The sequence below is a fragment of the Macrosteles quadrilineatus genome, unplaced genomic scaffold, assembly GCF_028750875.1.
Source record: "Macrosteles quadrilineatus isolate MER2022 unplaced genomic scaffold, UCM_ALF_1.0 Scaffold_5__1_contigs__length_97177068, whole genome shotgun sequence".
Taxonomy (NCBI): domain Eukaryota; kingdom Metazoa; phylum Arthropoda; class Insecta; order Hemiptera; family Cicadellidae; genus Macrosteles; species Macrosteles quadrilineatus.
The window spans coordinates 48,197,404-48,223,265 of NW_026542598.1; the positions used below are offsets into that span (position 1 = coordinate 48,197,404).

At 35.3% G+C, this 25,862-nt stretch overlaps 1 protein-coding gene across 2 annotated transcripts in view; it reads right to left on the bottom strand.

The window, feature by feature from the left end:
• Positions 1–23,039, bottom strand: part of LOC128994735 (nuclear valosin-containing protein-like) — a 35,574-nt gene extending 12,535 nt beyond the window's left edge. Inside the window, exons 1-12 of one of the 2 annotated variants that reach the window (XM_054419481.1) lie at positions 22,692–23,039; positions 20,801–20,924; positions 18,729–18,850; positions 18,176–18,237; positions 9,368–9,455; positions 7,958–8,227; positions 7,209–7,304; positions 4,978–5,197; positions 3,564–3,670; positions 2,341–2,516; positions 1,867–2,081; positions 354–692 (exon numbers count right to left, since the gene is read on the bottom strand). In XM_054419481.1, the coding sequence (XP_054275456.1) occupies positions 354–692; positions 1,867–2,081; positions 2,341–2,516; positions 3,564–3,670; positions 4,978–5,197; positions 7,209–7,304; positions 7,958–8,227; positions 9,368–9,455; positions 18,176–18,237; positions 18,729–18,850; positions 20,801–20,924; positions 22,692–22,895 (2,023 nt within the window). In that variant the 5' untranslated portion in view covers positions 22,896–23,039. Of the gene's footprint in view, positions 1–353; positions 693–1,866; positions 2,082–2,340; positions 2,517–3,563; positions 3,671–4,977; positions 5,198–7,208; positions 7,305–7,957; positions 8,228–9,367; positions 9,459–18,175; positions 18,238–18,728; positions 18,851–20,800; positions 20,925–22,691 lie in introns of both variants that reach the window. The other variant, XM_054419480.1, reaches the window with a different exon arrangement.
• Positions 23,040–25,862: the final 2,823 nt, after the last annotated feature.

Consider the following 25,862-nt stretch of genomic DNA (forward strand, 5'->3'; position numbering starts at 1 on the left):
AATCCATCCACTAAATTAACTTCTATCTGAGCCATCTACCTATACCAAGCTCTGGCACAAGAACTTCTCTTGAGATACACATAAGATGTGATCAAGACAAAATCAAACCTTCAATCAAGAAGCTGGCTTCTGGTTGAAGAGATAACAGCTCGGCCATTTATCAGGCTACTCTAACGCACTATCCACCAATACTGATAAATCAAGAGCCCAAGCTTAGTGGTTCAAAGATACCTGAACATCCCGAAATAGTAATTTCTTTATGTAGGTTATTTAAAGTGATCCAAACTTTCACTAATCCGGACAAACTGGAACGCCAATTCTAGTTATGATGGTCTACTGTACAGTTACATTACCTTGCAGCTGTTCCACACTGAGAGGTGCAGAGTGAAGCAATGATGGAGGGCATAGTGGCTCTGTTTCTCCCTCCTGATTATGGACAGTTTCTTTCCCTCCCCCATCCTCTTCCACCTTACTATCCACCTTTACCACGTCTATATCGCTCTGGTCCTTTACCACGTCTATATCGCTCTGGTCCTTCACCACGTCTATATCGCTCTGGTCCTTCACCACGTCTATATCGCACTGGTCCTTCACCACGTCTATATCGTTCTGGTCCTTCACCACTTCAACGTCATTTTCAATTTCTACTACTTCTATTACCGATTCTTCGCCTTTCTTTTCACTTTCACAAGCTGAAAAATATCAACACCAGATCAAGTGAAATAAAATCTGTTGTGTAAAAATTAGCAGTTAAGTAATGGTTTTGCTTTACATTAAATTGTAGAATACAACTGTCCCTCGATAATCTTTGTATTCCAACGTACTCGGGTGTATGACACACAGTCTTGTCTGCAGAAACAAAACAAGTCTGCAATGACAAAAACAACCATCCCCATTATGGTTTGGTACATTTCATTAACTTTATTATACTACCTCATATGCTTTTAGGTTAATAATACATGTCATAGTGCATTACGAAATAATAGTCGTATTTTATAAATAAAATGTGTTAGGATAAGTAAGATATTAATAGCTCAATACTTTTGGTGATCTGACACCCTACTGGCAATTGACTTGTCAGATTATCAAGGGAAGACTGTAAACGTTTCAAGTTTCTAGTCTCTAGCTCATTGGGAAGTTGGTTTAATATCGATTGCAAAATTTGTGAATGAACCTGAAAATGAACTCTGGCAAAATTTGTACCTGACAAGAAAGCGAGCTAATAAAAACGTTTTAAAAATGTTCACTATTGATTAAAAATGCAAAGCCATACTACCAAAAATTTTATATTTTCTTTATTTAAAAAACCCCAAATTTTGGTTAAAATCTAACAATTTCAATATTTTATTACAGGAAAGTGGTAGGCTCTCAACTGATTAGGATAATTGGAGTTGCACTTTATCAATATGTTATAAATATTGTCTGTTTGGTCACCCTGGCAGTATTAAGTAGAGTGGTCGAGTTATAAGCACATTTGGTAACATCACTAAAAAAACCTGAGGTATGCCAAAACCAAACATATCCTATAGATTTACAACAACAAAAACAATTGAAGATACAACTCACAAGGCTAAACACACATTCTTTTCAAACTCCAACAAATTATAATTTTCACCAGTATAGACAAACATTTTTGTGTTTAAATTACAAACATATATCAGTCATGACTAGCAAATACTAAATACCAGAGCTGTATAATGGATTCTAAAGAAACTAAGAAACCAAACTGTTATTTATATTAAATATATTGGAAACATTGTGGCCCAAATCTAATTCAATCATCGAAAATAGCAAACTCTTTGATTGTAAATCATATTCACAATCTCTAGCACAATGATTAAGCTTTATTACACCAATATGGCTTACCTTCATCATTTTGACCATCTTTGGATGTTTCTGGTTGATCTGCTTCCTTCACCCATTCCACTACCTCTACATCAACTTGGTCAGTTTTGGACTTATCATCAACCTCCATCGGTGTTGAATGTTCCACACAACCGTTGCTAGTTTTAACTTCGGTAGACCCATCTTTTGTATCTGGAGTGTCTTTAGGATTAGGCTCTTGAAGTGATTTGAAAAGTCTAGAGTAACAATACTTAAATTTAGCATTAATGAACAAAACTAAACTAAAATATTTAGTTCTTAAATTTAAAAGTTACAACACAAGATACATTGGAGTTTGTTATACCTCAGTGTAGGCTGCTCAATACTGCTGACTATCACTCTGGTGATTCATAAACAATTTTTACAGAACAGTTACGGACACTGATGTGCAACAGCAAAAGTCTATTTATTTTTTAAGATAATTTATCAAAGTGTTGAATTGTGAAACCAACTGACCTATTAACAGCAGCCATTGCGGCCTCAGTGACCAATGCTTTGAGGTCGGCTCCTACATAGCCCGGGGTCATCATAGCTACATCAGCGAGAGCCACCTCGGGGGCCAGCTTGAGAGTGTGACAGAGTGTCTGTAGTATTGACTCCCTGGACTCTCTGTCTGGGATGCCCAGGCACACCTGAGTAGTGGCAGAGGTATTACAGGCTGGCCAGACAGATATTATAAGAAAACTCTAGACAATTATGGATTTTCTATATCAAAATGTCCTGATAAATACTAATTGCAAACAAAGTGAGTTAAGGATGCTTATAAGTTAAGGTTTTTGGTGAGTCGGTGGTTCAGTTGGTAGCATCGCAGACTTCGGGCCCATGGCAGTAGTGTCGTGGGTTCGGATCCTGATCACAGCCACAAACTTTTATCAGTACAGTTCACCTTTGTACTGTACCGGCTCACCCCTTGATTTGCTGGATACGTTCCACGCACAGATCTGTAGTCTATGTGGACGGGCAAATGCAAGGTTAAAAGAGGCCGCCAACCTCTTTTTTTTAAAAAAAAAAGAAAGAAAATTTACTAATAAGTACCTGATTGAAGACTAAAATGTGTTTAAAGAGCCTAAAGTAACTCAAATTCAAAAATAAAATAAGCTAGGATACAATAAAAATATATAGCCTAGGTAGATTAGTTATTAAAACCAGCAAACGTGTATATTTATTTTGTTAGTGGACATTATTCAAACGTGAAGCAAAACACAATTTTAAAAGTCTAGTACGTCAATCAACTTTATAGCAACTAATTACATTTTTAAACATAGGCTACTACTAAGTAATTTTTGATTAACTCTATACAATGTTTTTTTATATTTTATTTAATCCAATCTTTTTGGCCATAAAAATTAAATAACGTAAAAATTCTGAAGCTTTGAATCTCAAATCTAAATCCTAAATAAAATGTTTATAAATTACAATAGAAATGTAGTTTTACATTTTCTTTTTGCTGTTGTCTATTATTTATTTGAGTCGAGTCTCTAATTTAGTCTTTTTCAAAACTAAAAGATTTACATCTGGTACCCTAGACTCCAGCAGCTATTTTTTTTTCAATCTTTTCTCATGCCATACAAAATTAAAACTAGGATAAGCCAAAATGTAAAACAATTTAAATTATCGGACTCCATCTTAAAGTAAGAAAATACATTTAACTTAGGACTAAGGGTATATTGTGGATGTACCTCTCGGTCAAACCGTCCAGCGCGACGCAGGGCTGGGTCTAGTGAGTCAGGGCGGTTGGTGGCTCCAATAACCAACACCTGGTCGCCCTGCTGGTTACCAGCCAGCTCTGTTAACAACAGATAGATAGTTAATAAATATGCTGACAAACCAGACAATTTTTAAAAACTAAACACGTGATTTTGCCAGATTTAAGGATCCATACAATCAAGTAAACTTGTTAGATTTTTATTACAATTTTAAAATTAAATTTTTATTTTCCCACTCACTGTCATTAGATTAGATTAAACTTTTATTATTTGACAAATCATTTGAATGTTTACATAAAAACTCACTTTTTAAAATTTAGAACACAAAACTAGAGTTGTCATTGGTACATTTTTATTCACTTTAATTCTGCATATCAGTTGGAATATATGCGAAGAGCATGGTTTAGAAGATAGTCATGAATTTGTTACTGACTTCAACACAAGCCACTCTCACGCCACATGCTTACCCCTCTATCAATGGTCAATCGTGGACATATAATTCGTATTGTCAATGCCAATCTGGATATAAAATTTCAAATCGTAACAAACAATCTACTGTTGGTTTGTTTGGTAAACTGCCGAGTGCCGATGTCCTCTCTACTGTCTATTGTCTGTCGTAAAAATGATGACAAAGTCCATAGTCAATTTGTATTTTCCTCAAGTCTTCTATCATACATTGTTTACAATGGTGGGTTAAATAAACAATCAAGTAGTTGAAATGCATTTTTTTATGTACATCAGCAAAGAATCCCGAGGGAGTAAATAAATATAGTTCATAGTTATGTACAAAAACACTGTGACTTACCTAAACCACTAAAAGTTTTAAATAAATCAACAATAGACCTCATGACTGAAACTGTCTGAATCTGTGCTTTTGCTTTTGTAGAGGTGGTTCAGTTGTCTTCCTTAATGAACCACACATTCAACCAAATATAATTTTACCGGTATCTTGATCAGGAAGCCTCCAGCTCAAGATGGATTTTAATCTCTGCCAAGTTTTAATAACGTTAGATTTTCTGACCTTAATAACCAACGTTTCATGGTCTAGCGTAGATTAAGAGCATTAAAATGTTCATTATGTATAGAACTTGACATTCCATCCATTCCATGTTAAAGTTGTAACTAGTTTTAGAATAAAATAAACATCGAAGAATTCAGTCACCAACCGAGTGTGCTGATGTGAATTACTGATTATTGTCAAATACGTCAACTTTCTTACAAAAGCCCAACTGAGAGGAACCTTATTGTAGACTGAAGCAGATTTAATGTCATATCAACTACGATATATCTTTTAGAGGCTCAATCGACTACCTATATAAACCGTTAGCTACAGCTGTTCTATATGGAATGTCCACTTCAGGATTGTTAAGTCAATTACTACACTCACCGTCCATTGAGGATAACAGCTGGGCCACGATCCTCCTCTCCATCTCCCGATGCGCCGTCTCCCTGTTGGGTGTGATGGCGTCGACCTCATCTATGAAGAGTATACACGGAGCCAACGCCAGCGCCTGCTCAAACAACTCGCGTATCCTCTCCTCTGATTGGCCAGACAGTCCGCCTACCAGCTCTGGTGCAGCCACCTTCAGTAGGGGCAGCGTCAACTCCTGGAACACACGAGCATGTTAAATACATTCTTTACAGTAAATCAAATTCATCAAAATTCAAATAACAAAAGTTTAGGATGTAGGTTTTAACAAGGGTAAGAACCGTGTTAAAGAGCAAGCAACTTTTACTCTTATTTACACTATTTTAGAGCCATTTATTTACAAATTTTACAATATTTATTGTGAATAAACTAATTATCAGGCTCTTGTCTAACACACCATTTAAAAGTCCATGAAAGCTTGTAAAACTGTATACAAACAAACAAAAACCGAAAATGTTTATCAACACAGTGGGGTCTCAATCATTCAATATTCCGTTACCCAACTTTCCATGTAACCTGACTCCTCTCTCCAGATAATCAAGAACCAAGAAATTATTATTTATTTTTCTTTGGTATGGTATGACAGGATCTAGGCTATATTGCAGCAGGTAGGTGGAGACAACTCCTTAGACTCCTTGTGCCATCACTGTCTGAACTAGGAAGACGAGCAAAGCTTTAACAAACTGCACTAAATTTTCATTGTTTAATGCTTTGCTTACCGCACACTGCTTAATTGCTTCTCTGCAACCCTCTCATCTGGCTGAGTGGACAAGTCTCGCTTTATCACATATTTTACAGTTACAGTAGTGATGTTTGTTGGTTGTATTTTAAGATATTTGTAATGGCTTAAGTACAGAATAAGTTAGTGTCTTCAATTAAAAATTATCAGTAAATAGTAGGCCTAGGCTACTTGATATTAATGTCTTTGGTCTTTTTAAACTTTTTTAGTACCTATTTAATTTTTTTTTTTTTTAGTTATTTAGCCTATCTGACTTTAACTTACAGTACCACGGCTGGTTTAGGTTGAATGTTTGATTCAAGACTCTCCTGCATTTGAGAGAATTATTGGGTGAAAGAGATGGATTAGGGAATCAATCAATCAATCAATCATTATTTGCCATAAGGGTAGAATTACATATCATTGACAAAGTCAGGATTTGCAGTTTTCAAACCAAGTCTTAACATAAATAACGAATTATTCTTATAGGCCAAATATTTCAACATTCACTATTCACACTATTGATATTCTGTACCGAAATGAAAACCAAACTTAAGGTCTATTTCTCCTAGTTTAAAATAATCATCCAGACTATGAAAAGGGTTTCGAAGCAGATAATTATAAAACATAGCCTTAAATTTGTCGATTGAATGAATATTTATATTATTTTTTACTGAATTATACACTTTAATTGATGAAATTGTGTGGCAATTAGGTACTATACCTTCCGCAAAGATTCGTGGCGGCTGAAGGATTAGGACGGTCGGGTGGTGTCCCAGCCCCTAAATTAGCCTCACTCGGCTGCTCTGGGGTTTGACAATGAGTCAGCCACTGGGCTCAATGCATAGTTGGTAAAATGTTTGTATATAACCGTTACAATGTGTATTAAATGACTTCATTTTTGTAACCTGCATCAAATAACAAGAACATTGAGCCCAAACACGAAATAATTGCGATGATATTAAACATACCACGACACGAAAACTGTCTATTATTTTAAAACCAAATGTATACTTAATATTGTCGCAATTATTTTGTGTTTGGGCTCAATGTTCTTGTTATTTGACGCAGGTTACAAAACTAGCGTTATTTAATACACTTTTGGTGATATAATCAAATTCATTCAACTATGCATTGAGTCTAGTGGGTGACTCGTGGTCAAAACCCAGAGCAGCCGAGTGAGGGCTAATTTAGGGGCTGGGACACTACCCGACCGTCCTAATCCCTCAGCCGCCACGAATCTTTGCGGAAGGTATAGTTTTAATAAGGCGATACTGTGTTTTTTTATGAGTGTTGTGGACTGTGATTACTAAATTGAAGATATTCAGGGTCATCAGATCATAAATGAACAAATTTACTACAGTTTGAATCTGCAGATCTGTGGTGTAAAGTACAATAACAAGTCTCAACTTAATAACTGTGACCTGCAATATTTAAACTTATTATAGGTGTGATAAAATAAACAGCTTACCCCAGCTATGGCATTAGCTAGCAATGTTTTTCCAGAACCAGGAGGTCCATGTAACAAGAATCCTCTGGGAGGAGAAACTCCCAGCACTCGATAAACCTAGACAAAAACTAAGGATAAAAAAGTAGTATTGAATGAGGCTATAAAGGCTGTGTACCATAGAGAAGAGTAAAGTTATTGTTTGAATTATCACTTACAATGAGAAAGTTGAAACTTTACCCTCACAATGGACTGTGTATTTTCTACTTTTCCACTGTTCCAAGAGTAATAGGCTTACTATTTAACTTGAAATCATGTCCATTTTTGAGGTATAACTTAAAATATCAAACATCTAAGTCTAATTTGGACTTACAATAAATAACAATACTGTTTTTGTTTTTTTGCCTTAATCTGCTCCATAACTCAAATTTTACAACGTTTTGGAGTTTGAACTAAACCAGCTGTCAGCCTATCTAAACAAACAGCTGAATCTTTATAAGGAACAGTTGAAACAAACCTATCACATGATCCATTTCACTCTAATTCCTTATTCATCTCCACCTTATAAGAGCACACTGTGTTGGGTCAATGTCGTTTAATCAAACTTAATCTAAAACCAGCTTTAAGACAAGGCTCAGTAATCCAGCATCTTGTAAATCCCACCTCAGCCAAAGTTTCACTTGTTTTGGATTTGAGACACACTTTTAATTTATTTTTGACATAGTATTTAGCAAGTGTATTCTAACACAAAATTTTCCAGCCACTACACTTACTTCAGGATGCCTCATGTGAATTAACATCTGAGTAACCTCTTGAAGGACTTTTTTCGTTCCTCCGATATCCTTGAAGGACACAGTTGGACGAACAGGCTCCAGAGAAGCTTTGAACCTCTTGCTGTCTACGAGAGAACTTTGCGTCTTCCGTTTTTTTGTTTGCGTCACTGGTTCTGGCACTGTCACTTTAGGCGCTGGCGTTGTCTCTACTTTTACAGTGTTGCATGTAGGGGTGTTTGGAGTTGCATTGGTGCAGTTTTGTGGAGTAGCCTATAAAATGTGGAGCCAAATAAGACGAAAATTACCAGGATAACTTAATTTAAGTATTTAAGATGATTTGATGAAGCCTATTATTTTATTACCAAACAATAATATCTAAAAAGCCTACAAGACACCAATATAGACTACATCCTTTAAATGTAATAATGAGTAGTTTCTGTCCAATTTCACTTCTAATCAAATGGACCTGTTTCGAGCCTATATAATTTTATTAGTTCAAACTGTTTATTGAGACAGCACATAACTTAAGTGTGATTCAAGCTGAATCAAAATGCAGGGTGAGGGTGGAATGGAGTGAGACATTTTGCTGGATAATGAATGAGTAAATGGTAAATAGTCCTGACTAATAAACAGAGCGGCTTGTCTTAATTAGTAAAAATGCTACATGGAATATCTCTCTCCATCCTACACTCACACTCGTGTATTACTTCTTAGCTTATAATACATTTTAGTCTCTGTCATACATATTTGAAATACAGCAGTATACAATAATTTAGTTTAACATCGTTGGCAACACTCCCTGCAGTGGGCGCGGCCGTGTAAGCAAGTTCAAGAGTTAGCGAATTTCACTGCGGGACAAAATCAAGTTAGTGGGCTCTAAAAGGGTTAAGCAATAAGTGGAGTGGGACAGTTAGCAAATTTTGGGGTTAGCCAGTTCTACCACCTGACGCGAGTTAGCAGGTTCTGGAGTTAGCCAATTCTATCATATCATTCAAACCAAACGGAAGTTATAATCCAGCAATCTCATTTATCAAATTTTAAGAGGCTAGTGGACACCATTGTACAGATTTACAAGCAAAGGCAGATATATATATACACCTATACTAAACATGGCTCAGTTTTTGACTTGTTAAACTAAACATAGTGAGTCGGTGGCTCAGTCGGTAGCCTCGCGGACTTCGGGCCCAAGGCAGCGATGTCGTGGGTTCGGATCCTGGTCACTGCCACAAAAATTTATCAGTACAGTTCACCTTTGTACTGTACCGGCTCACCCCTTGCTTTGCTGTAAACGTTCCACGCACGGGCGCTTAGTCTATGTCGACGGGCAAATGCAAGGTTAAAAGAGGCCGCCAACCTCTTTTTTATAAAAAAAAAAAACTCCCTGAACTACTAAATTGAGTGTTAACCAACCTTGATAGCAGCGACTTCCTCATTGTTGTCCTCGTCACTGGTCACTATACTGATAAGTTCTTGGGCAGGCGAGCTAGTCGATACTTTTCTGCTAACAAAACAATAACAGTACAAATTTTTAGTTGATGTTCTCTTATTAAATTGTAGATCAAATGAAGAGTTACCCACCCGAAAAACTTTTACAAATTCCCTAGAAAAATTATCCATAACTTGGAAATGGAAGAAGAATAATAAATTGAAGGTATCTCAAAATAAGAGTAACATTGAGGTTACAAACAGAATCAAATAATAAACTTATGTAGGTTTAAATGAGCAAAGCTACACATTTGTTATCTCCTGCAATTGCAGCGACATCCGAGTCAAATGACCACAAGGTCATCGTAATATTTCAGTTGTCACGCAACCATCACAGACATCTTGTAAAATCGTAAATATAGGCTACATAAGGCCTACAAGGTTTTCCTTACAAAAAACAAAATTTGTTACTTGAACATAACTAATAAAATTAGAAGAAGGTAGTCTGACATACATGCTTGTACCAGTTCCTAGCGGAACATTGTCATCTTTCAACGCTCGGTAATTTAGAATAAGTACTAAGATGTTGACCACAAGAAGACAAAAAAAAAACTTCTAAACTCCTTTGGTTTAACAGACTTTAGGATATAACCAGCGTACGAGGAGTCGAGACTCAACTGAAATCATGTATACGTACACCAGTTAAATTTTGGTTATTTCAAAGTACATTTTTCTTTTCTAAATAGGCCTATTGCAATACCAGCATTGTCAATTTAACTTAGATTGCCAAAATAGATGCAGTGCAGCAATAGGTTACATAGCTTTTCAAACTGAGGTCCACAGAATATATTTTGGTTGGTGATAATGGTTTATTAAATACGAAACTCGGAACTGTTAAAACCTCATAAGCTCTGTGATTATAAATTAAAAGTCAAAGTTTGGTATTAACTATCTTTTTAAAACCAAAAAGTAAATATTTACAAAACACAACATAAACAAATGAATATTAAACATATGTTATTTGTCATCTTCCCCTTGAGCTTGGAGTCCTAATCTTTTTTTTATAAATCTATTATTTCTTCTCTTTATACCCTTGTCTTTAATAGAAACTAAATAAGATCTGGGTTGTTGAAGTTTTTTCTCTATTATTCCTTCATCCCATGTTTTATTGAATACATCTTGAACCCATACTTCCTGCCCTTCAGTAAAGCTATCTTCACGGTTTAAAGACTTTCTATCATAATGTGACTTTTGTGCTTTCTGAGTTTCTATCATTTTGTCATAGATGCTGTCCTCTACAAGTTTGGGTTTTAATAGTTCTTCTCTCATTGGAATTTTACTTCTTAAGTGTCTGCTGTTAAGAAGCTGAGCTGGAGAAACTTCAAGGTTAGATATTGGGCTGTTTCTGTAGTTTAATAAGTATAACTGCAGATCTTGTTTTGTTTCTTGGCATTTTTTTAACATTTCTTTCACTATTCCGACAGATTTTTCCACTAATCCATTTGATTGGGGATAGTATGGACTTGTTGTTATGATTGTTACATTCCATTCCTGAGAAAACTGCTTAAACTCGATACTGTTGAAAGGCATATTATCAGCAATCAGTGTTCTAGGTATCCCAAATCTAGAAAATACTTCTTTAAGCTTAGAAATAATAACTGAACTACTTTTTGAACTTATCTTCAGAGCCTCAATCCACCGAGAGTAATAGTCCACAATTACTAGATAATAACTTCGTTGAAATTCTGCAATATCAACTTCAATTTTGCTGAATGGAATGTTTGGAATATCATGATTCATCATTGGACTTCTGGTTTTTGATTTCCCAAATTTTTGACAAATTTTACATGTTGACACTACATTTATTACATCAGAAGTTATACCTGGCCAGTAAAACAATTGTTTCATTTTTTTGTTGATTTTAGAGGATCCTAAATGAGTTTCATGTAGAGTATCTAATACAAACTTTCGCAAACTTTTGGGTACAACTAATCTTTCGCCATAATAAATTAAATCATCATTAACCTGCAGGTCTTGTCTGATATTAAAAAAATGTTTTATCTCACCCTCAAGTACTTTTGGATCCGGCCAACAGTTATGTAGATACTCACTTACCGAGGTCAAAATGTTATCTGACTTAGTTTTGGATTGAAAAAGTTTTAGTCTAGGTTCGTCTTCAGTTATTTCATGAACTTCCACAGTGTGAATGAAATCATCCATTAGAACATCTTTGGGTTCGATAGTTTTTATTCCACATCTTGACATGAAGTCGGCAATGTACATATATCTTCCTGGTAAGTATTTTACTTTCAGCTGGTAATCAATTAGTTTTAGTTTCAATCTCTTTAGTCTGTTATTTACAATTTTCCCAAGTGGTTTTACTGCTATTGACACAAGTGGTAAGTGATCTGTAAAAACTACTACATCCTGAAGACCATATATATAAGTGTGCAGTTTTTTTACAGCAAAACAAATTGCCAGTTGTTCTTTCTCTATCTGTGCATAGTCTTGCTCAGTATTGTTCATTGATCTGGACCCAAAATGTACAGGCTTACCATTCTGAAGCATACAAAAGCCAATAGCATCCTTTGATGCATCACATTGGATTTCCACAGGTATATCTGGATCAAAAGGTGCGAGAACCTGAGAACTACAGATTATTGTTTTTAAATCTTCAAGTACTTTTGAATGACTCTGAGTCCAATTCCAAACTACATTCTTTTTTAGAAGTTCTCTTAATGGAGCAGTTAATTCAGACACATTTGGAATGAAACTTCTTAAATAATTTATCATTCCGAGCATTCTCTGCAGTTCAGTTTTGTTAGTTGGATTGACTAATTTTTTGATTGAATCTATTTTGTCAGGATCAGGTGACATCCCTTCTTTTGAAAATTTTACCCCTAAGTATTTTACTTCACTTTTACAGTACTGAAACTTGCTTAAGTTAAATTTGATATTGTACTTTCGAGCCCGCTCAAACACTTGTTCAAGAATTTCATCATTTTCTTCTTTAGATCTGCTTGCTATGCAAAGATCGTCGAAATAAACTGACACCCCTGGTATATCACCAAAGTATTTACTTACGAGCCTTTGAAACATTTCAGGCATACAAGACAGACCAAAAGGAGCTCTCAGAAATTTATATGTTCCAAATACAGTTGCAAAAGAACAAAGGTTACTTGATTCCTCGTCTAAGCGTACATGATAAAACCCATCCTTTAAATCTAAGATGGAGAAATGAGTTTTGTTGTTTAGCATAGGAGAAATTTCATTCAAAGTTGGAATTGTGAACTTCTCTTGCACAATATTTTTATTTAACTCTATTGGATCAATGCAAATTCTTAAGGACCCATTGGGCTTTTCCACCACAACAACATTACTTACCCAATTTACTGGTTCTTCAACAGGTTGTATGATGCCTCTTTTCACAAGAGAGTCCAAGGTCTCTTTAAACTTATCTTTAATTTTTAGAGGTAGCCTCCTTGCAGTACTAATTGTGGGTTGTGCGCCCTCTTTTATTTTGATTTTACATTTATCCGGGAAACAGCCTAATCCTTCAAAAACATCTTTATTTTCCTCAAAGATTTTTAACTTCTCTTTCTCTAGGTCGGTATTACCACCATTTTCATTTCTGACACTGTCAATTCGTTTTAGTAGGTTAAATTTAATACATGTTTCAAGTCCTAAAATAGGTACTGTGTTTTCATTTTTTACAATTAAAAAACTAACTACATCAAACTTTTGATCGGTTTCAATTTGAACATCGATTATACCACAAGGCTTAATGGAAAACCCCCCAAATGACTGCAATGTGGTGTTACAAGGCTTCAATTTACTAGGCAAGTTTAGATTTCTTAAATAGCGAAATGGCAATACATTGACATCTGCCCCACTGTCAAGTTTGAATTTTATTTCTTTGCCTTCTACCAGAAGAGTCTTATACCAAGCGTTTTTATTTTTTATGCTATCAACCACACAAAGGCTATTAAAGTCTGATTCATGATTGTCTTCAACTGACATGCTGTTGTTACAAACATTTTGCAAATTATTACATTGTTTTGAACCAAGGAATTTATTGTTATTTCGGCAAACACTAGCAAAGTGGTTTGGCTTACCACATTTTTTACAGATTCTTCCTATTGCAGGACACATTCCATGATGGATACCACCACATCTATAACAATTATTAGTTTTGCCTACCTGTCTGTTGTAACCTCCTTGTGACGTTTTATACCCCTGCTGCTGCTGCTGATTAAAACGTTGTATTGCACTCATGCCCTGTCCATCTGTAAATTTAGAATTCACGACCGTGTCAACTTCAAAATGGTTTTGATCTGTTATACCTTTACTATTGACAAGTCGCACATTTTTTTCTGCAAGTTCAGATGCTTTACAGAAGTTGATTACTCTATCAAAACTTGTATCTTCTCTTAGTAGTTTTTCCTGCAACTCTTTATTATTCACTCCTAGAATTATAAGTGCTCTCAATATTTTTTCTTCCTGTTCTTCAAACTTGCAACATCTTATTAGATTTCTGAGGTCTGCGTAAAACGAGTCAAAATTTTCATGAGGTAGTTGTTTCCTTGAAAATAAAAGATGAATGCTCATGGTCATATTTTGTTTTGGTACACAGTGTTTTTCCAATGTCTTCATCAGGTTTTCAACAGTTTCAACCACAGACTCATCTTTTATTGAGTTGTACAATTTCAAACCATCTGTCCCCAGTAGATTTTTCAGTCTGGCTAATTGAATTTCCTTACTTTCTTTCGTTGTTTTTGTAGCAATAAAGTAAATGTCGATTTCTTCCTTAAACTGTTTAAATTTATCTGAAATGTTTCCCTCCGATAGGTTCAGTGGATACGGTTTATTGAACTCCATAATATTTAACTTTACTTTCTCTTCTTCTATTTAAACTTTACGACTGCGCCATGATTATAAATTAAAAGTCAAAGTTTGGTATTAACTATCTTTTTAAAACCAAAAAGTAAATATTTACAAAACACAACATAAAAAAATGAATATTAAACATATGTTATTTGTCACTCTGTAAAACTTTGTCTAGCCTATAGAAAGGAGCTACAGTATATTATTTGGTACTAGGAGAAACCCGTCGAAATCGACGGTTAGGGACCTCTTAGTTTATATGGGCGTGCGCTTCATTGGCAACAAATTATGCAAATGACATAGCAAAGTGGCATTTCCAAAAAGCAAAGAATACTGTAAATTGGCTGTTACGTAAATATTGACGTTTAAATGCATTGTTAATCAACGTATCTTGTAAAGGATGATGTGATCTAGTTTAAAAGGAATATGACCTTTCTGTCATGACAGTAGCTGCTTAAATAGTATTTACTCTTTGTGCCATTTTTACAGGTAAAATGTCATGTTATTTTCGATAATGTTACCAACCTCGTGGGCCACGGTCAGTAATATAGGCCACTGCAAATAATTTGTCAAAGATAGGTACCATTCTAGACTAAAGATAAAGGTTTCTGTTGTGTTTGGATGTTATTAGACACTATAAGAGCTCAATGAACTTCTTCTAAAGATAATTAATCTGTTGGGGAAATATAAGCCGAATTATAAATGTGAGTTTGGGCATTTTGTGACTGTATACGTAGTCACATAGTATTATTAGGCTGCTGCTCAGTCCACTTAAGAATAAATTTTTTTAGAGATAAATTAAATGGTTTTTGTTGCTGAGTAGCGATAGTTTACATGCAGAACCATCTTCGTTAAGTCTAATAACATTCAAAGGCTCTCTAACAGTTGAAGTTCTTATTTGTATACATACCCTTATTATGTTTTTACCAAGCGGAATGAATACATCGAAGTAACCTCTCTGAAAAGTTTGCAGTAAATTGCAGTTTTCCAGTTTAATGACTTTTTAAATTATGCACATATTTCTACTTAAATATTGTAAAATGTTTTATCCAGTTGATGTACACTAATATTAATTTAACAAAATATGGACAACGTGCCCTTCTGCACTTGTATTATTTTGTATTGTATAACACAACCAAAGACTTTTCCAATGATTGGACACATCTATGACAGTAATCTCATGAACCTATGATGATCTGTCTAGAATAATATGATAAAATATGGGCAAAAGTGGTAATAAAGCAGACACCAACCCGTACAATAGTAATAAGATAATAGTTCATCGATAAGAAATAATTGTAAGAGTTACTATAAAATAATTGTCAACTGATTTAGTAATGGAACGTTATATTGCAAAACATGGCATGATACAGAAGAAAATCAATTTTAAAATCAGTAAATAGCACTGCAAATAGGCCTACTTCTTTTGGACAATTCAATGACTCCCAATAAACGTGTGTTGTTTAAAATACAATTTAAGAATTAACAGCTGTTTAATTCAAAAGTATTATCCACATGATGAAAATGTAAACAAATCTGTGGAGGGATCTTTAAGGGCTTCTGGGGCAGAGCCCTAACGGGATTCACTTTGTTTTTCTTTTGGTAACTCATCTAGAGACCGAGACCTTTCTTTGGACACCTCTACCAAATTTCTACGCCCAGCCGTTCTCTCAAATTAGTGGAGACAAAGATCCCAATTAAATTTTTAGATTCCCCCATGTTAATCTTATGGGAGAAACCCCAACTTTGATGGAAGATCCTGCCTAAACTAATAAAGATTCCAAAAAATGAAAAAGACTTTGCAAAACTACAGATCAGGGCCATTCTTTTGGCACTTTAATCATCAAAATCGGTCAAAAAATGAGGGAGGAGTTCTGTTTACAAAAATCGGCTTAGCGTATTATATATATAGATATCATCTTCACCAGGAAGTAAAATATTTTTAATACCTTACGAGGTGTTAGCCCGTCCTACGTACGGGAATTCAGTAGTCAGTTAAAACCATGTACAATTCAGATCAGCTAGTTTACACATATAAAGACAAAGTTTATTGCAGTTTTAATGTGAAAAATCATCTTGTAAACAAAATGTTGTGTGACCAAAAATATTTTTATTCCATCATAATATATACCTGATACGGCCTATACGATATGCATTTTAAATCCGATAATTTTACAATAAAACAGCAATTCTGCAATTTTTATGATGTGAAAAGCGTTTAAGAGAGGCAGCCGATTCGCACAGACGCACAAGTAGCCTACAGTCACAGAATAGTAGTATGTTTTCTGTGCTACAGTAGAGAGAGTAATAGTCAATTGAGAAGTGTGTAGACCTAGTCAACGATACTACCTTCCATAGCATACCTGCCTCTTCATTAATTATTATCACCACAATACAACTACTATACACAATTTCCAGTAGGTCTGAATAGAAACGACCTAAAAAAAGACCATATCCAATAAAATTCACAGTACACATAATTTAACTTTGGTGTCCTAACATCAAAACTAATCGTCACACCTATCCTCAATTTCACTGCATTAATTGCTAAATAAATAAGTGTAAACAAAGAAAAGTAAAAACAATAACAGTTTGTTTTGAAACAGCTGTTTGGTTCAAATAACATTCATTTGAAAAAAAAACTGGTCACATGTAGCAGGAATATAAAAAGTAAACACGCTAGTAAAGCTAATGACGTAATTGTCAATGTTTATTATCCATACCGTTATCAGTTCTATCCTTCATAATTACCCACCCTCATTGAATAAATGTACATCGTAATTTCCCATATTAGTTAATTTAAACTACAATATATTCATAGTTAAAATAAAAGTTATATTTTCACGTTTGGGGGCGCTAATATAGGCACCCCCAAACGTAACCACAACTGAACACGATTTCATAAAAGGATGGTTTGTCTAATTGCAGTATCCTAGGTCAATGTTGACGTTGTGTTCAATCTATGTCATCCATCCGTTTATCTTTGTATAAAACCCGGCTGAGGTTGTGGTGGTAATTTAAAATCGTGATTCCTGATTATTCTTGATCTTCTTTTTGTGACATCAATATTTCCGGGCCTAATCCAAACAATGTTAAAGCAGACAATCATAATTGTAAACAAAAAGCTACCATGAAGAATTAAAACATGTAAACATTGTTATTTTTATAATCTTTCCTTGAAAAGTGGAGCAGTAAAATAATTTGCATTTATCCTTTTATATTTAAGACTCGTGTAAGCCTCGATTTGTACTGTGGTTTAATTAATTTTGGTTTAACTATTTTCAAATGTGGTCTAATTATCTCTACTAATCTTACTTTTTTACTATAATCAATGACAAAATAAGAGTAAATAAAATAACCTCATAGTTCTATAGTTTATATTTAACCAGCTGTTAGTTAAAACAAATTATATTGCTCTAAAACAAATCGAAGATTACAAAGATTGCTTTTAAAAATAATATGAACATCCTAGTATTTTACTATGTATAATTAATCTGTCATCCCTTACAGAAGAATTGAACGTATCAATGATTAGCATTACACATAGTATAAATAAGTCAACCCTAAGTATGTCTTTACATTTTTATCCAAATGCTGAATTTGTGACACAAAAGCTGAATGTTTACAGCTGTTATGTTAAACAAATTATTTTATGCCAAAAGCTAGTTTAAAATCTTAGCGTCGGCTGCTAGACTTTTTAAAAATTAAAACACAATTTCTAAAAAACTGGGACCCTAAACTAAAATTATGGCTTCGACATTCCCTAGTTCTCAAAATTATCTTTCTTTCAACACAAAAATCATGAAAATCCGTCGAGTGGTTGATTCAGAATCGTGAAATAAAAAAACACAGTTTCGTTTTAATATTATAGATTTTTATGACCTTTTAATAACATTTTTAATAACTTACCTTCTTTTGGCACTTTGCTGAAGATAGCTATCTTCAAGAGTTGAATTTACATCACCATCTCCCTAAAAAAAAATACATTGAAATTAATAGGTTTAACAAAATAGGCGTAAAGTTTTTGTTATCAATTAACCCTGTGAGCGCCAGGGATTAAACAGTTATATATTGTTGACATATTTTATCACATTTTTCCATTTTTTTAAGGAACACAAAATTATTCAATTAGGCCTACAAAAAAGAGTTTAGTGAACTTGCAAACAGGAGTGAAAAGGAGAAAGTAGCAATATGCCTAACTTGAGGTGCAACTCACATATTATTAGTAGTAGTAGTAGTAGTTGGTAGTATGGTAGTAGTTTGGTAGTATGGTAGTAGTAGTTTATTATGTAGGCCTAAGTGGCTGTGTATCAAGTGAAGCTCATAATTGTACAAAGGTAAACCTGTTATTCCTTAGAAATTTAAAAAAGCCCTAATCTAGCTATAAGTTAGCCTCTAGCCAGCAAAAATATATATTAGTTTTAGAAAAGTTTTGCGTACTTGAGGTTCATAAGATACTTACTTCAAACGCATAGCTAGGTGAACTTCTACCTTTGGGATCACTAGTCTCTATGTCATCATCATCCTCTATAAGATCACTATCGTCTTGGTTCAGAGAGTTTTCCAAACTTATTACCTCCACCGCTAGAGTAAAAAAAAACAAAAACTCACTTGTCAACTCACAATAAGGAACAATCATTTAAAGAAAGATTTGGATGAAGGCTACAAATAAATATGTATTATTAAACATTAAAGTTACTATTTTAACACGTAAGTGAATTAAGTTAGGCTAAGTGAGAAAACTTTCAGCAAAACAGAGGCAGTGTCTTAAAAACATTTACACAAATCATAGTCAATTCTAACTGACAAACCAAATTGAACATGTGCATGTAATTCCTTTTCACACTTAGCTTACAGTACTCAGCTCTTCAAATTGATACTTAGCCAATTTGACCATTCAATGTTACCCATCAATGATTCTTGTCATTCGCCTATTGGGTCTAATGATGATTGGAGTGTCCAATCAAAATCGATCACCACTTACCATCTTTTATGTATATTTGCCGTCTTGTGAGTTAACAGTACCTATAAGCGTAAATATATGTTTTAAGTGTTATTATACGTAACTTTTATTTACTTTCCCTAAATTTAATAACACGTACAATGCTAATCAGAAGTTGTTTATTAAGCCCCCCATACACTATCGAACATGCCACCCGACCTGACAATCTGACCTGACGACGGACCCATCATCCAACCTGACGTATGTTGGGTGTTTCCCACACACTATCGAGCATGTTACCCAAAAAGTCAGGTGAAATATTAGTTCTGAGATGGATTTTGAGACGACTGTAGCTGTTTGTGGGGGATTTTTAGCGATGATTTTTAGAGCCTACGGAACGAGGCTCTTAAATTTGCAATTTTATTTATAACGAACTTTAAATCACACTCTGGATACAGTTCCTTGCACTTTTCCATCAGAATATCGTGCTCCTCTTTACGCACATGTTTATTGCAATAGAGTTTACTTTTGACATCACACAACGCCTTCTGGTCTCTGTAGAGTTAAATAAATTCTGACCAGAACTGTTTATTATCATTAAATTACATTAAGGAAAATGGGACGGTTATCACACACAACTCGCTAAATACAAGCCAACTGGAAATTGTGGCTAGTCGGGCGAGCAGTTTAATGGTTTCCCACACACGGTCCAACCATTGATGTATAATAACTCTTATGCATAATAAATCGATGTATAATCGATGTATGTAGTAGAGTAATATACATCGATGGGTCCAACATGTCAGGCGGACGGCTCGAGTCGGGTGGTGCTATCGGACCGAGCATCCGACCTGACATATCCGTCGAGCATGTCGGGTCGGAACCCACACACCGTCCAATATGTTCGACAAGACGTTGGATCCCGACATGTCCGACCAACATGTTGGATAGTGTATGGGGGGCTTTAGGCCTATTATCATTTTCAAGTTGGGTACGCCATCTGTGTTTAACCCATATGAGTGAAGGATTAGTGTAGAATCAATGAATACATAACATTAAAAAGCGCAATGCCTTTGTTTCTGGGAATATTTGAACTTTGGATAGTTCCCTCGGCAGCCGCTAGGTAGACGATCGCGAGCGACGGCCAAGTCATCTGACTGAGTGAGAGAGAGTGAGACAAAGAATAGGCTTAGAGAGAGAGAGAGAGATAGACATTTCGCTTCTTATAGGGTTTGTAGCCTATTCATTGGTAGAATTGAGTGTGATGCGTTGTGTAGCTTTGTTACTAAGACCAGCTGCTGTTTCATTAGTCAGGACCATTTAGCCACAGAAAACATACAACTATTTATTACCCAGAATGCTAACTGCGTGTTAAACAGTGTTAAGTACTCGGAGGGAACTTTGCCTGTCAATTCGTAGGCAGCGCCACTAGCATATAATGCATCAGCATTACGAATTGACAGGCAAAGCTCTCTCCGAGTACTTAACACTGTTTAACACGCAATTAGCATTCTGGGTAATAGTAGTATGTTTTCTGTGATTTAGCCTATTTAAAGCCGGATGATCCCTACATATAAGCTTAACACACTTACCTTTTTTAAGATGGTTTTTGAACGCCCATCGCTTTTTCCTTCTGTATTCGTGGTGTTCCCTTTGGAGTTGGTCAACCATATGGTCAAAATCAATCTTACCTCGTTTTCCATTATTTTGGAGATACTGCAAAATAATTCAACTTAAGTTAAGTTAATGTCAGCCAATAATATTTGGGAAAATCTTTGACATTCGACTCCATTGTAGCCTTTTTAGAAAATAATTGAATCAAAACCTATTGGTATTTTCAATCACATTAACCTAGGTTATTATAACCAAATTAGGATAGGATCCTCACCTTAGTTTAAATATCTCCTTGCTGCAAGAAAATCTGGGTAACTTAAGTTAAGTTAAGTTAGGTAGGGAGTTAGCCAGAAAACCTACAATATATTAAGTTATAAGTTAGGACAAAATATTAGTTTGATAAGTTATCAAATAAATTAATCGATAAATAAGTTAGGCTAATTATTTCAATCAATTAACTTAAAATATTGAAATCGAAAAGCTACATAAGTTTAACTTGGCTAGGCAGTCTATTCTCTTGGGTCTTTTCATTTTCAAAGAATACTGCCCGCCACTCTTTTACATTGCATTGTTGTGGCTTTTATGTTAGTTTTGTCAAGTAGGTACAGTTTAGTTTATGAATCACCTGAAAAAAAGAGGTTAAGTTAGGCCTAAAATTAGTATTGCCGTAGCTGCCTAATTCAAATTTACATTTTTGGAGATTCAGTTAAGTTAAGTATCTCTTTTACAAGCTAGACAATAAAATAAAAACTTTTATTTTACAAATGGTACCTTGGTTTTATTAGCCTATCATAAACTTAACGAAGCCGAACTGAAATACACTAACCTAAGCTAGGTAACGCCACAGCACAGTGGGCAGGAAGTCTTGCAAGGCATAGGCCTACAACAGTGGTGGATTCAGAGGGGGTGCAAAGGGGGCGACCGCCCCCCCTCGGGCATACATATACATATATTTTTTACTGCATGTAATACAGTCGTTCATACAAATTGTGTAAAATAATTTGTCACACTAACTTTAGACAAAGAAATGGTATGAAACTGCCATTTTGGAGACTTAGTTTACACTAATTTTTCAGGGGGTACCCCCGAACACCCCCCCTGACCCCCTTGGTCGCCCCCCCCCCTTGTGACTGATCTAGATCCGCCACTGGTCTACAATCCATTATATCGCATTATGACTAGCCTACAGGCTATCCAATACAACATAAATATGTAACTTAACTAATATTTCATCAAATAATAAGTTATTTACTACACGGTTTCATCATTTTTACAACAAATAACTTTACATAGGAAGGAACATGTTCATGACAGTTACTGCTATGTATGACAGTAAGTTTAGGCTATTGAATATTGTTATTAGGGTAGGCCTACATCTTCTAAACCTTCGTTCGATTTTTTCATTGCCAGCTATTTTGGTTAGTTAGGTTAGGTTACGACAGTTTAATTTTATAATTGATATGATAAAATACCTATTGATTATTTATCGATACGGTACTGTATTTTCAATTAGATAGTTTCAATCAAAATTAGCATAGCCAAGTTAAGAAACTGTACCCTTGTTATTGTAAGGCAATCTGCAGAATTGTATCCTACTCCAAAATTGCAATTTGCCATCGATAATCGACAGGATTTAAACCCTGATTCAGTTCACTTATTTAGCCTTTAATAAACAGTGTCCATCATCTAAGTAACTTGGGCCTAGGTCCTATCCTATTTTTTGGAGGCACTAAACAATTTTTCAAATAATACTACTGTATACATAGTGGAGCCTAGCCTATAATCTAACAACATGACAACAAATCTATACAACGTGACTAGGCCTAGCCTACTAACTTAGTTGTTTAATAAGTAAAAATGTCAACTTACCATACTAACTCGAGATAGCGTTAAAGGATCTGAAAAATAAGGTCGATTGTAATAACTTTCGCGTCCCCCGTTATTTGACATAATACTGTATGGGTTATTTTGATTGTTTGGACTAGGTTGGGGCACCTGAGGTGAAAAAGCTTTCTTTACTTTAGGCGTTGGTAAAAGTCCTCGTCCAGAGTTATTAAAAGGATATCTATTCATGTTAGCCAGAGGTGTAAAACGTGTTTAGTTTGTCTTTTGTATAACTTATAAGATATAAAATAAGATCATAGACGAGAAACAGTTAAACAATGCTTCGAGATTCGACTCTTGGAGGTTAAGTTTGTGTTTATGATAGTCACTATGAAAATGCGATGCCGTCGCCGTCTGCCGTCTGCCTGCCGTCCATCACTACAACATCAAAAGTACGAGCAAGACCAAGAGCAGAGGCAGCTAACCAATGTCAATATAAAACGAGAAAACAAATTATATATATCAAAATACCAGTTAACAGCACTATTGGTTATAGCTAAGTGAACGATCTCTTTTAAATTAGACAGTATAAACGTTACTAACATATAAAAAAAAGGATTCAGATTTTACAATAGGATGGAATTTGTATACTTTATACATTGTACAAATAAACTGAGTATTCCATATAAAGAATAAGCTATTTTTGTAGGTCAAATGGTGTAAGACCTAGACCCAGGACCGATTTATTTTCTCGATTTGATGTCCCTAGAGGCAAAAAACATCGTCCGTTCAAATTCTCTCTCCATGTATATAATATAGTGTCCCGTCCCCGTGGCCGTACAGTCAAACTCCGGGTAATGGTTCTATATGGGTCAACGGTCAAATTGGGTGGAAAGCAGTATACTTTCATAGAAACACACTTGATCTTCTATGATAACAACTATTTCTGTATAACGATTTTGCAGCAAATATTTAATAAAATTCATCTAACTAAATAAAATCTATCTAAAAGTCTGTCTAAATGCCTCAATAATCAACAAAACTAAGTAAAATAACTAACATCCAGCTAAACTCAATTAAAGCATAAGAGATTAGCAATATGGTGGTTCTACTCAATTCCAGTCTTCCCAGTCCCACTCCCACTCCTGAATTATGGGTAATTTACACTCGAATCCAGTTTGAATCTAATGTGATATTTCAAAGCTGTTAATTCAAGCCTCTGTAAGCGTAATTCAAGTGTGTTACATGAAGCTGTGGGTAATTAAACTCGATTCGTGTTTGAATCTAAAGGAACAATTCTAAGCTGTCATTTCAAGTGAGTGCAAGCGTCAAGGCTTTAATTAATCTGACGTGCTATCTGGGATGGGTTAAAATGAAATAATATAATTTGTTCTCTTTATTTTGGCCCTAAGTTAAAAAAAAACCATTTCCTGTAGTTTGGCTGTTTTTGCTTAAGGGACACCCTGTATATACATCTACCACTATCACTCGAATAAAAATGATACGATTTAGATTACATTTGGTACAAACGTGGTACGAACCCAACAAGCTTAAGCAATTGGTTAAGGCTTTAGCTGTTCCATATAAGGATGAGAAATATATTTAAGGGAATGTGTTTTATCTATAGTATTGGCTTAAGAATTAACTTTGCTCAATTTTTTTTTCAGCCAGATAAAAATTTAATAATTTCTAGTAAATGTTCATTAATTGTTATTCTATAGATATGTTTTTGTTATTTTTTCAAAGAAACCGCGAGTGTAATGGATGAAGTTGATGAGGTTCCATTGTTCAAAAACATCCCTTTGTTGTTAAAGTGATTATCTTTTGAAATATGTGAACACAAATCTGTTTAAATAACTTCTTGTTTTTATTAATTTCTTAATTTCTTAGAATTTCTAAATTATGTACCGTATTTAAAAGAAAAATATTTAAAAGTGTATATAGATGAAAACTACAATTTAAAACAGAGTAAAAAAAAACTAATAGCATTTTGTGTCCCCCAAACTATACTAACTTTATAAGTTTGATACAAATTAGATGTTTTAAGTGTTATCCCCCTAGTTGTCGCCCAAAGGCACTGTCAGACCACTGCAGTAGTTGTCGCCCAAAGTCACTGCCAGACCACTGCAGTAGTTGTCGCCCAAAGTCACTGCCAGACCACTGAGGTAGTTGTAGCCCAAAGGCGCTGCCAGACCACTGCAGTAGTTGTCGCACAAAGTCCCTGACAGACCACTGAGGTAGTTGTCGCCCAAAGTCACTGACAGACCACTGCAGTAGTTGTCGCCCAAAGTCAATGACAGACCACTGAGGTAGTTGTCGCCCAAATTCAATGACAGACCACTGAGGTAGTTGTCGCCCAAAGTCACTGCCAGACCACTGAGGTAGTTGTCGCCCAAAGTCAATGACAGACCACTGAGGTAGTTGTCGCCCAAAGTCACTGACAGACCACTGCAGTAGTTGTCGCCTCCAATTTACTGCCAGACCACTGCAGTAGTTGTCGCCCAAAGTCACTGCCAGACCACCGCAGTAGTTTGTCGCCGAAAGTCACTGATAGACCACTGAGGTAGTTGTCGCCCAAAGTCACTGACAGACCACTGCAGTAGTTGTCGCACAAAGTCACTGACAGACCACTGCAGTAGTTGTCGCCTCCAATTTACTGCCAGACCACTGCAGTAGTTGTCGCCCAAAGTCACTGACAGACCACTGCAGTAGTTGTCGCACAAAGCCACTGACAGACCACTGCAGTAGTTGTCGCCTCCAATTTACTGCCAGACCACTGCAGTAGTTGTCGCCCAAAGTCACTGCCAGACCACCGCAGTAGTTTGTCGCCGAAAGTCACTGATAGGCCACTGAGGTAGTTGTCGCCCAAAGTCACTGCCAGAGCCAGACCACCCTAGTTGTGGACAGGGTAACTCCGGACCAGGAAAAGGAGACCTACCTGCCTCGGCTATTGTGGAGTTGCCCGACCGACCGACCCTAATTAATGTCGCTTGGCTGCGCTCAACGAAAACAACAACTAGATACCCAATACCATAAACTTAAGTTAATTTATTTACAAAAATTATTAATATTGATTATCATATAATGTTTTGGTTTAAAATGTCGATCTTTTTGATACTAAATTTGATGTAAATCGGCCAATTTTGACCATTTGTGCCACCAAACTAGTTTTTCTTTTATACTATGTAACTTTTTAGTATACTATGTAACTTTTTT